Source organism: Branchiostoma floridae, chromosome 16, assembly GCF_000003815.2.
Source record: "Branchiostoma floridae strain S238N-H82 chromosome 16, Bfl_VNyyK, whole genome shotgun sequence".
NCBI classification, from domain to species: domain Eukaryota; kingdom Metazoa; phylum Chordata; class Leptocardii; order Amphioxiformes; family Branchiostomatidae; genus Branchiostoma; species Branchiostoma floridae.
In genome coordinates this window covers 7,462,457-7,473,547 of record NC_049994.1, presented here as the reverse complement: position 1 = coordinate 7,473,547, position 11,091 = coordinate 7,462,457, and the positions used below count along the sequence as shown (strand labels likewise).

Here is an 11,091-nt window from a genome sequence, read left to right as displayed (position 1 = left end):
CTCAGTCACAGTGAGTTTTCTCGGCTTGGATTATCTGACTCTAAGTATACTATAAAAGCAGAAATGTTCCTGGTGGTTTTATGTTGGGGTGAAGCGGCCACTGTGAACACTCCATTTTCCCAATGTCACAAAAATTTACTGTAGGTAGCGCCCCATGCTGTGATTCGGACCCCCTGTGCTGTGATTTAAACTTCTAAGCTGTCTTTCAACAACTTGATCAAGCAAAAAGATATTTCTTCCTGAGAAGAATCCTGTTATCATTGATATTCGTAAATCTTGAAAAAAAATTGATCTTTGGCCTTAGATAAAAATATCCGATGTAACAGGGCAAGACTTTTCTTAACAAAGTCTATTCTTCAAAATGCAGAAAAAAAGTGTCTCAGGGATATGAACTTTAATATTTTCTGGGGAACAGAGTCAGGCTGCTACTGTGGTCATGTCTTTGGCTACAATGTATATTCATTTGTTACCTCATGTCAATGATGTGTATGAACAGTATGCAGTTATGTTTAACAATGCTAGGGGGCATCTTTGAGCCAAGCTTGACATATCTTTACAATACAGGATTTTGTTATCACAAAGGCTATAGATACTGTCTTAACAAAGCTGACAAAGCAATGTTAAAACCTGGTAGTTTATTAGTGTAAATAGTCAAATCAAGCACAATTTTTACTCCGTGAAGAAGTGTGTTATTTGTATGTTATTTGTATGTTATTTGTACCTAAAGTAACCTTACTTCTGCATATTTGCCCAGGTTGTTGGTGCGCCATGCCAGGCGGATCACACAGAATTTTTACCTTGTTATTTGTACCAAAGCTGACCTTACTCCTGCATATTTGCCCAGGTTGTTGGTGCGCCATGCCAGGCGGATCGCACAGAACTACTTCCTGACGTACCAGGAACAGATCCCCACCACCCAGCTGGTGCAGAAGGTGGCTTACGTCATGCAGGAGTACACGCAGTCCGGGTATGGAACATTTATTGTATCATTGAGGGGGCACAACCAGTTTATTTTAGCCTCGGTACCGTCAGGGTTGAACAAGTTTTCTAAAATCCACTTGTCCTATCGGGCAAGCACATAAAAAATGTACTTGCCCGAACCAATTTTTCACTTGCCCAAAATTCAAATGTCACTGTAACTAGTATATGCATTTTCACTTCCAGCAATGGAATTCTCTGTAGACAATTGCTTGATGTCATGACTGTAAAAAGTAACAAGTATATTAAAATTGCACTAAAATCAATGGAAAAATCTTACTTGCCCGATCGGACAAGTGGGGTAGGACATGCACTTGCCCGAACAGCACTTTCACTTGCCCTGGACAATAGAGCTAGTGGACTTGTTTATACCTGGTACCATCCGGAAAATTAGTTCACTCTGGCGTCAATTATACACTGTTTACAGTCTATTCTCTGCTGTTCTGTCTGGGAACCTTGATCATGTTAATGTCTGGGATCATCCAAATTTTGGTCCCTACACGAGTGAATTAAGAAACGCGTTCCAACACCTGAAAACCGTCTGTGTGCTTGCAATAGGGCCTGTTGTCATCAAACGGGCACTCCAGAACCTATTCCTTAATTCGCTCATTCACAGATGTTAGCACCAAACGGTTTGATTTTGCCGGTTTCCAGACAGGTAGCAGAAGCGAACATAGGAGCAAACTACTACCCGGGTGGTACCCAGGCTAAGTTTATTTTGGGTTTCAATCGGAGGCTGCACACTCTCAAGTCTCTTCCAGCATATTATTCGGAAGCAAAATAACTGTATATGGAAAGAATAGAGTTTGTATAGCAATTAAATGGCTTTTACTGTACATAAAAAACTTTGTATTAAACTTTAAAGGTGGAAGTACATGACTGTGGAAAGATAGTTTTTGTTGACATTCCTACTTTGACCCTACAGAGGAGTGCGGCCGTTCGGAGTGTCGCTGCTGGTTGCAGGATGGGATGAGGATCGGCCTTACCTGTTCCAGTGCGATCCCTCTGTAAGTGGTAACATGATATCATATATGCCATTCATCCTTTCTTACAGTAAATCTTAAATTTTAAAATGTTCTTGTTGGTTTCATTTCCATGGTTTTTGTTGTAACCTCTCCACTGGCAGTGTTTCCGCCAGACCTCAGCTGAGAGGCTGTTCACTTGGGAACGGAGTGCCGCGAAAACCGCAAAAATTAAATTTAATTGTAAAACCGCAAAAATTAAATTTGATTGTAAAACCGCAAAAATTTAATTTAATTGTAAAACCGCAAAAATTAAATTTAATTGTAAAACCGCGAAAATTAAATTTAATTGTAAAGCCGCGAAAATTAAATTTAATTGTAAAACCGCAAAAATTAAATTTACTTGTTGCAAGGAAAAACAAAACAACTACAATGAAGTTTTGATAAGTGTTGCGTACGGTACGCCGCGCCGAACCCGGCACTAGACTTGTAAAAAGTTTCGGTTCAAGTCCGGTTAAAACTGGAACGGCAGGAAACGCTTCTTGGACTTGGAAACAATAGAACTTGTATATATTCTCTTTTATGTTGCAGTATACTTGTAGATCATCTAAAACCTTCCAAAGATCGAGAAATTTGCGTTGAGAAATGACGAAAAACATCGTGAAAGCAACTAGCGGTAATGGTGGCGAAAATATCGTAAACTCTCGCAAAAAAATCTCGCGAGATCTGTGACGTCAGGGCAGCTAGCTATCTGATTGGCTTAGGAAAAACAACAACTCAGACCGCCATTTTGAAGCATATTTTGCCCCGAAAATTTCTGCCGTTTTTTCAGATTTTGCGGGCTCAAAACTCATATCGAAAGGAAGCAAAGGTATGCTTGTTGTTTTTACGCCGAACCCCTCTTATGTGAACGTTTTATTCTTCCGCCGATCGCGAACTTGAAGGTCGGAGATTCCCCGTGCCGAGCACATGTTTGTGCGTGTTTTGTTCTGTTTACGATGAAAACAGAGACTGTCAAGCTTGTTTATCTAGAAAAACTAGGTGTGTTGTCTTATTTCTCCCAATAACAACTTGTACTTTGTAGTATTATAGTGAGATCATCCGATATAATTTACGAGTACCGCCAGGTTTTCGAAATGTCTGGGTCATAGCGGCAAGGCAAATTCGCTGAACTGAGACCTTGAAAAACGGGTTTTTAATGAGATTATCTTATGCGAAAGGCCGCCGACACACATTGTCAACAATCATTAACAATAGCAAAACAAACAGTTTGCGGCTTACCGACTGTGGACGGCGTCCCCAAGCCTCTAGCTTCAATGCAAAACACAAAACTGCGGTTTACATTTATCGACTTTGTACAGATTTCTCGGCAAAAATGTTGGTCACAAATTTTTTATCAGGACGGCCTGTGTTTGCGTTCAAGCCGTCCAAAACGAAATGAGGGCGTCATTGGACGGGTGGACGCCCCTCTGGCGGAAACACTGTCCACTGGGAAATTATGACATGGCAAATATGCTATTAAAGAATAGTTTCAACTGCAAAATCCTGCTTTCTCCTTTTGCTGCAAAAACAAATGAATTTTTGATGTGATAGGAATTCATAAAGAATAAGAAAATGACCTCCATTGTGGTTTTCTTTTTTTGTACTGTAAAACTTGAAATGTTTGCAGTGGTTTTATTTGCACAGTGTTTGCAATGACAGCTCCATTGTGCAATCATGATAATGCTGCATTTGTAAAGTATTACTACTGTAGTATACAACGAACTTAAAACCACCTATTACAGAATTGAGTCACCTAAAATAAGGATTTACAGTTTGGGAGTATGCACAACTGTGTCAAGGAAGTGGTGAATAGAGTAATAGAATTTCTCTCTCTTTTTACCCTTCTCCTAGGGGGCATACTTTGCCTGGAAAGCCACTGCAATGGGGAAGAACTTCATCAATGGCAAGACATTCCTGGAGAAAAGGTGAGATTTTTTTCTCTCCTTTTTTTAGGCTAGGGGTACCCAAGTATTCATACAAATTTCACAGAATTTATTTGTGTTTTATGGAATACAACCCTACAAATGTTACAGACTTTATTCCATCCACTGCTAAGAAATACAGAAATTTTATGGAAATCATACAAGTTTTATTAATGGTCACAAGTAAATCTGTAGTGAATTGTATGACATCAGGAAAATGCGTAGAGGTTCTGTAAAACTTGTATTATTTCCTTACAACTTTTATAATTATGAATGAACGCTTAGGCCCTTGTTTTGGTTCCAAAGTTGCTGGAAACTGGACAACTGCCCTTATTCTAAGGCTACATTGCATGTCAAATATTTGTTGTTTACAACAAACAAACGTTGTTCTAACAATAAACATTTGGTCACGGGACACCTCCAAATTCTTACAACAGAACAGCTGCCTAGTTGGGGATTCATTTACAAGTCCCATGTTGGTTTGTTTACATGTGACATGGCAGAACAAACAAATCTGCTACGTGTAAATCCATCATCAAGTTGTTCTGTATTTAGTAATGTATATTTTCAGACCAGTTTGGAGAACTATTTTTGCATATAAACACAGAAGATACCAGTGTTTTGCTGACCGAGTTAAAAAATACATCTATCAAATTGCTATGGCCTCAGCCATTCTCAACCAAAGCACTTATAGCATTTTATGCACAAATTGGTATTGAAGATCTCAGAAAAATATTTGCCTAATTTGCCAGCTATAAAAAGCGTTCAAATGCTATTCAGCATCATTTACATATTTCAGTTTTGGAGGCAACATGTTTACTAACAAACAGACAGTATTTACAATGTAGCTACCTCAATGACTACCCTCCTTTTCCGGACACTGTTATTTAGAAAACTTGGTAAGGCCTAGTGGGAAAATGGTGTGTTTCCGAACCTGAATACTTGTTTAAGATTCAAGTGTTATTGTAGAAAAATGGCCAAAAACAGTGATTTTTTTTCACATAATCCATTGGTATTTTTTTATACATGACTTTAATTTAAACTGTTGTGTATGTTTGCAGGTACAATGAGGACCTAGAGTTGGAAGATGCAGTGCACACAGCTATTCTAACACTCAAGGTAACAAATGTTTTCAAGTGATTATTTTTATGAGGGGGGTGGCTTGAACGTAATAAGCATTCTGTAAGGTTGCTTGTTTCTACAATTGGTTTAGATGTTGCTGCACTGATGTTTGATAATGACTGAATTTTTAGATGTTTCAACAGTTTTATTTTCACTGTGGAAAATTTTGGATTCCAAAAATATATACTTCTAATATATTACTACTGTGCTACAGAATTGTCACTTTGAAAGTTTGAGTGTTGCAAAAACCTCCTTTCATTGAAATTGAAATTCCGTAAAAATAAATGACTTTTACAGTGATGTTACACAATGCACAATATTGGTTAGTAGAGTTAGGCTGTGGACTATACAGGTTGACAAAGTTGGAAAATGGGTTGCTGAGTTAGGCATTCAGTTCAGTTAGGCATTGATGATGCCAAAGTTAGGTAAAGTTTATCTGCAACCATTCTTACTAGTTGAGTATCTACACTAATTTGACTGTAACTTCCTATCTTAGAACCATTGACGTTTTGCATTCTCAGGAGAGTTTTGAAGGCCAGATGACGGAAGACAACATAGAAATCGGCTTGTGTAATGAGAACGGGTTTCGTCGACTCAGCCCCAGTGAAGTCAAGGACTACCTGGCCTCGATAGCGTAGATGGTTGTACTGTATATACTGTTCTTTGCAACAAGCCTACTAGTATAAGAACTCTGTTACGCACCCAAAACCTCTAGTTTAAGAAATAGAAAGGGCAAGTGGTGAATGTTTGCAGATGTTTATTATTTACAAGGGTCTATTATCACATTATAAGCTTTCAAGTGATTAGAAAAGAAATGTTTTGTGTATTTCTTTGACTCCAAAATAGTTATGTGTCTTTGGTTATTTAGTGACATCAGTAGAAATTCCAATGTCAGAGCAAATGTTGTACTTTGTTGGTGAAAGGAATCTATTGGTTGTCAGTCAACATCAAGAATTACTGTAAATGTTCAAAATGTTTGCAGTTGTTTTATTTTCGAATCTACATCTCACAGCAAATATGGGGCACCATGAGAATGTGCGTTTCGTATTACCACTACGTTATTGCGAATCTAAAACTGTCTTTCCCCTCTTAGTAAGAAATTGAGTCCTCGCAAGAATAGATATACTTACAGTATGATAGGCCTTTGTAAAGAATAACATCAAAATACTTAATCACACTGGAGTTTAAAAACAATATCAGATAAAACAACATCATACAAAATTACAAAGTACATGTAGTTGACAATTTAGAATTGCTATGATTCAATCTATCTCCGTGTGCAACAGTTATATGTCTTTGTTCTTGCAGAATAAATACTGATGGAAGAAAAACAAACAATAGTCGTGGTAAGCAATTGTTTTGTTCTTATTTCTTGTAACATGTATAGAGGTGGTCACTAGTACAGGTTTGGCTATATCAAAAGCCAGGTGGTCCTTATGTAGAGGGGATCACTTGTTTGATTTTGACTGGACAAGCTAGAATACCTTTAATATATACAGGTATGCTTGCGGACTTGGATTTTCAAGTGCCGATTTTGCCATCTCAACAAATGATTTTCTGTCTTTCTTAAAATCACAGAACAATGTTAGAGTCTTTCAAGCTAATTTAATAGCATGAAAGGACTGGATTAAGAGGAAAGTTTCTCTTCCAAATACATAATGTTGACAGGCATTTTCCATTCCTCTAACTCCTTAGAGAGAAATTGTTGATAGACACATCCAAGGGCTAATTCTTTCAAAATATTTTCCTTCGTTCTCTCTATCTGCAACTGATTGCCTTTTTTGTTTAGTGACTTGATTCAATTACTGTAAATCCTTAAAATTTTTGCATTGGTTTAATTTTCGTGGTGAGAGGTGTCCAGAACTTGACACTGAATATATGTTTTAAATTACTATTGTTTCAACGGTAAACTTAAAACTAACTTGCCATCTTACTGCAAAATTAGCTTGCCGTGAAAATAACCGAATTTACAGTACTGTGTCAAGTCTTGTCCACTGTATGACTGGAAAAGAAAACTACGTTCAGTGTACAGGGTGACTACAAATTATCTAAGGTAAATGTAGTTTCGTGAGTTAGTGCCTCTGGACCAAAAAGTCGTGGGTTCGAATCCCAGCTGTTGTCGCTCACCCTACATCCACGCTACTGGAAAGGGTTGCAGCCCTTAGCAGTACGTTAAGCTGTGGTTCACAGGTCATTGTACTTGACGAAAAGAGATTTATCCAATACAATGAACCTGTAAATACTGTACATAGCGTCTGTCTTCTCTGTCACAACCAGTGGAAGGTTAGCTCTTCGTTGAATGAGCAAAACTGGTTTGAGTTTAGCCAACATTCTTCTGACACAGTTGTGGCCACAGGAAACTTGCCAAAAAAACCCAGACAATCGCAATTTTGGCAAACTGTTCCAGGTTTTTAGGGCACGGAACTATAAACCCTGGCGCTACACCAGCAGATTTGAAATTGCACTGAGATTCGGCCAATTGGAAACTTGCCACTAGATTACATTTGATAGAAGACTTCGAAAATGCCTTTGATTTTGGAAACGCAAGCCAAGTGTTTGGGATGTGGTTGTTTCCTCTCGCTTGTAAAAAGTAACTTCGACAAGTCGGCCATGCTTTAATCTCTTAATGCTGTGTCCCTCGTTTGCTCTTGTATTTACGTTGTCTAGATACAGTAGAAGAAACTACCTATGTTGTTTGTGTATGGATACTGGATGTTTAATAAGGGGTTTGGTGGTAGCCTGGATGCCAGCCTTTTTCTGGGGCCTACACTGGCCAGCTTCCCGGCTCAAGGATCAACATGGCCCGATGAAATTTACAACACTGTACGCTGTTGGAATTTCATTGTGAACATGTAAGCGTAGTTGCTATACTGAGTGTGTGTATGTGTGTGTGTGTGCCACGGTGTGTGAATGTCTGTATGTCTCTTTCTCTGTCTGTCTGTCTCTCTCTCTTTCTCTCTCTCTCTCTCTCTCTCTCTCTCTCTCTCTCTCTCTCTCTCTCGTACCATTAACAGCCTAAAGGGCCCCTTCGCAATGGAAGTAAAACATGTACTATTTGTCTTTGGACCCGGTTGTTTCATGAAGAATATGTAGATTTATTTACTACCAATCGCTCAACACGCGCGCGAATAGCTTTACCAGAGAAGTTATCCGTCCAAAGATACCACCGGATCCCCAAACAGAGTCTGACTTTGGAAATTCTAGACTAAAACAGACTCCCTGGGCACTTCTTTGGCCGACTGGAAAAATTATTCACCGTATGTTGCCTAATTTTCGCGATGTTTGGGGGCTGGTCTAGATTAGGCTGAATATCAGACCCCATCCGATCTCAAAAATATCTATCGTGTGGACGCCATATAGTTGAGATCGGGCTGGGGTCTGGTATCCAGGCTAGGTCTAGCTTGGCATCAAAATCCTTATGATAGCTCCATTAGCGGGGGTGGGGGTGGGGGGCTAATTCGGGGAGGGGGATTATGGTAAAATGTCTCTGGGGGCATGTTGGCCCTGTAGCCGGTACCCGAATAGAGGAGAATGGTTACCAAGCTAGAAGGTACCGTAGACACAGCCTAGTCTGTGTAACACAAACTCCGCTGTCCAGGGCTGTAACTGCCCCTTCCCCGCGGAGGCCGGTGGATGTTTGGCGGGCTGCTATAAGCGAGATTTAATCAGGCTAGACACAGCCATATGAATAAAGGCAGGGGGTTATGTATAGTTTATGGTGCTTATTTATCCAACCCCACTTGAGTTCGCTGTCACCAAACACAGCGCTGGGTGGCATTTAACGATTGACAATAGATGGCTATTTCCCCTTCCGTCTGTGTGTTTGGTTTCGTGAGAACTTGCCGTGAAACCTCAACAAGCAATCCACATTGTCTTCCCAGAGCCACGAAAACCCTAGTCTGTGTTGGTATTTGGTGACATTTTTAGTCGGTGTGTGTGTATGTGTGTATAGGGACACAGCTCTGTAAGGATCTTATGGACATGGGTGCTTAAACAAGAAACAAGACCACATTCTAGAAACAGCAAATAATGTCTTGAGTTACACTTGAACAACAGACGGAGCAAAGCCGCTGACTGAGATGTGAAAACACATGTGTGGCCAAAAAGGGATGGTGCAGGATAGATCAAGAGATGGTATACCCTGGATACCACACCACACCTCAGCCCGATCTCAAAAATATCTTTCAAATTTTTCTAGATCGGGCTGGGGTGTGGTATATATCCAGGCTAGAGATGGTACAGCGAAAAGCCCCTGTCACACTTAGCTCATAGCTGACCATGGCCTCCCGACCTCCTCTAGACAATGTTGTAGTGGGCAAGGTCTTCCGTGGTTTGAGAGTTGGTCGGCGAGGTTGCGTACAAGTCTTTAGAAGTCGTCTGCCGACGGTCAAGTGTGAAACTTTGACTCAAAGACGGGAAAGTCACACTTTATATTGATGCGATCAGAGGAGCGAACTTGGGCTGAAATTGTATTCCAGGCAAACTCCCGACCCAGCGCCGACCTTGCAATCGGTTGTGGAGTGGTCGGGGGCAAGTCGTGGGAAGGTCGTGAATGCGTGACAGTATTTCGATATGATATCATGTCACCAAATATATTATGTTGTGAAAGGGTTGGCAAATGTCCACATACTTCACCAAGTCGATGATATACTGTAAAAGGGGAAATATTCGCGGTCTTCGAGGTGCCCTCCTTACTGCGAACTGAAAATCACGACGGGAATTTTAGTGTTATGTCTTTTGCATGCCTACCACATTGTTGAAACCGCGAACTTCTAAACCACCGCGAACACTCCACACTGCGAAATCAAATCCTCACGAATATTTCGTCTTTTACAGTAGTTTCCCAATTCATCATTGGCACCATTTTGGAGTTTTGCGATTGATTTCTGCATGCTGAGCTCAGCAGATACTCTTCCCCCAAATACTGTAAAATGATAAATCTTCACGGTGATTCTAGGTCTGTGGTAACCTCTTCAGCGTAAACTTTTGGCCTTCTACGGTAAAACCTGCATGGCGGTTTCAACCACGAACTCAAAACCACCGCGAACACGGAAATTTTCTCTCTACCTCGAAATTAAAATTCCCGCGAACATTTTCCCATTTTACGGTACCACCACAATGACAACCATGTGGTATGCCAGTTTTTCTTCTATCTCCTTGTTATAATGACAGGGATGACATTTGGTGTCCCCGTGACATCTGGACAAACTGACGGAGTGTTTCTCTTCTCCCTCCCCGCATCTGGAAGTGACAGGCCCGCACGACTGATGGTGTTTGCAGAGCGGCCCGAGTGGCACAGAGTCAACTTGTGGTTTGTCGGCAGGAATTCTCGGGTCAGGGGAGGTTGTACGTGCTGTTTGAATCAGCGGGGATCACCGTGTGGTAACGGGTTCCATCTTTGGCGTGACAATCCCTAGCCTGGAATAACCTATAACATCGTGAGCTCGGCGGCATCTCCTGAAACACGATTTGTTACCTCCACGAAAACGGCTCAGTTTTTGGCGTGCGTGTTTGTATGTCTGTGTTTCCGGATAATTGTGGTCAGCAAAACTCTAGAACCTCTGGATGGATTATTATGATATTTAGTACGTGGGTAGGGGTTGAGAAGACGAGGGTCAAGGTCGATTCTGGCCCCCTCGTATATGACCTTTTGTACTGCATTTGTATAATCAGAATAATTTTATAATCACCAGGTGTATTTTGCCAGCCAGTAGGTACCCATTATGAGTAATGAGGCTGATTAACGTGGTCGAGGCACCTCCTCGAGCACGGGACCCCCGTTTTACGTCCCTCCCGGAAGACGATTTCGTGGAAAGCTTCGTGAGGCTACAGCAATCCGGACGTCCTTGGTTGGTCTCCCATCCAAGCACTGTCCGGACCGTCGCGTTGCTTAACTTCCGAGATCGAGGGATCGGGTGTGTCAACGCGCCACGCGGCCGTAACTTTATGATGCAATGATGCCTCCCAACTATGGTCCAAACATGCAAAAGAAAGGCGTAGAAAAATGAATACCATTTTCATGATAAGAAGGTCCCCACTTTCCTATGAAGAAAAGAGCCTAAATT

General features: G+C 40.9%; 1 protein-coding gene across 1 annotated transcript in view; it reads left to right on the top strand.

The window, feature by feature from the left end:
* LOC118403528 (proteasome subunit alpha type-2-like) overlaps positions 1-6,361 on the top strand; it is a 7,176-nt gene extending 815 nt beyond the window's left edge. Inside the window, exons 3-8 of the mRNA XM_035802260.1 lie at positions 122-140; positions 817-967; positions 1,904-1,985; positions 3,834-3,907; positions 4,966-5,023; positions 5,548-6,361. Of these exons, the coding sequence (XP_035658153.1) occupies positions 122-140; positions 817-967; positions 1,904-1,985; positions 3,834-3,907; positions 4,966-5,023; positions 5,548-5,664 (501 nt within the window). The 3' untranslated portion in view covers positions 5,665-6,361. The remainder of the gene's footprint in view (positions 1-121; positions 141-816; positions 968-1,903; positions 1,986-3,833; positions 3,908-4,965; positions 5,024-5,547) is intronic.
* Positions 6,362-11,091: the final 4,730 nt, after the last annotated feature.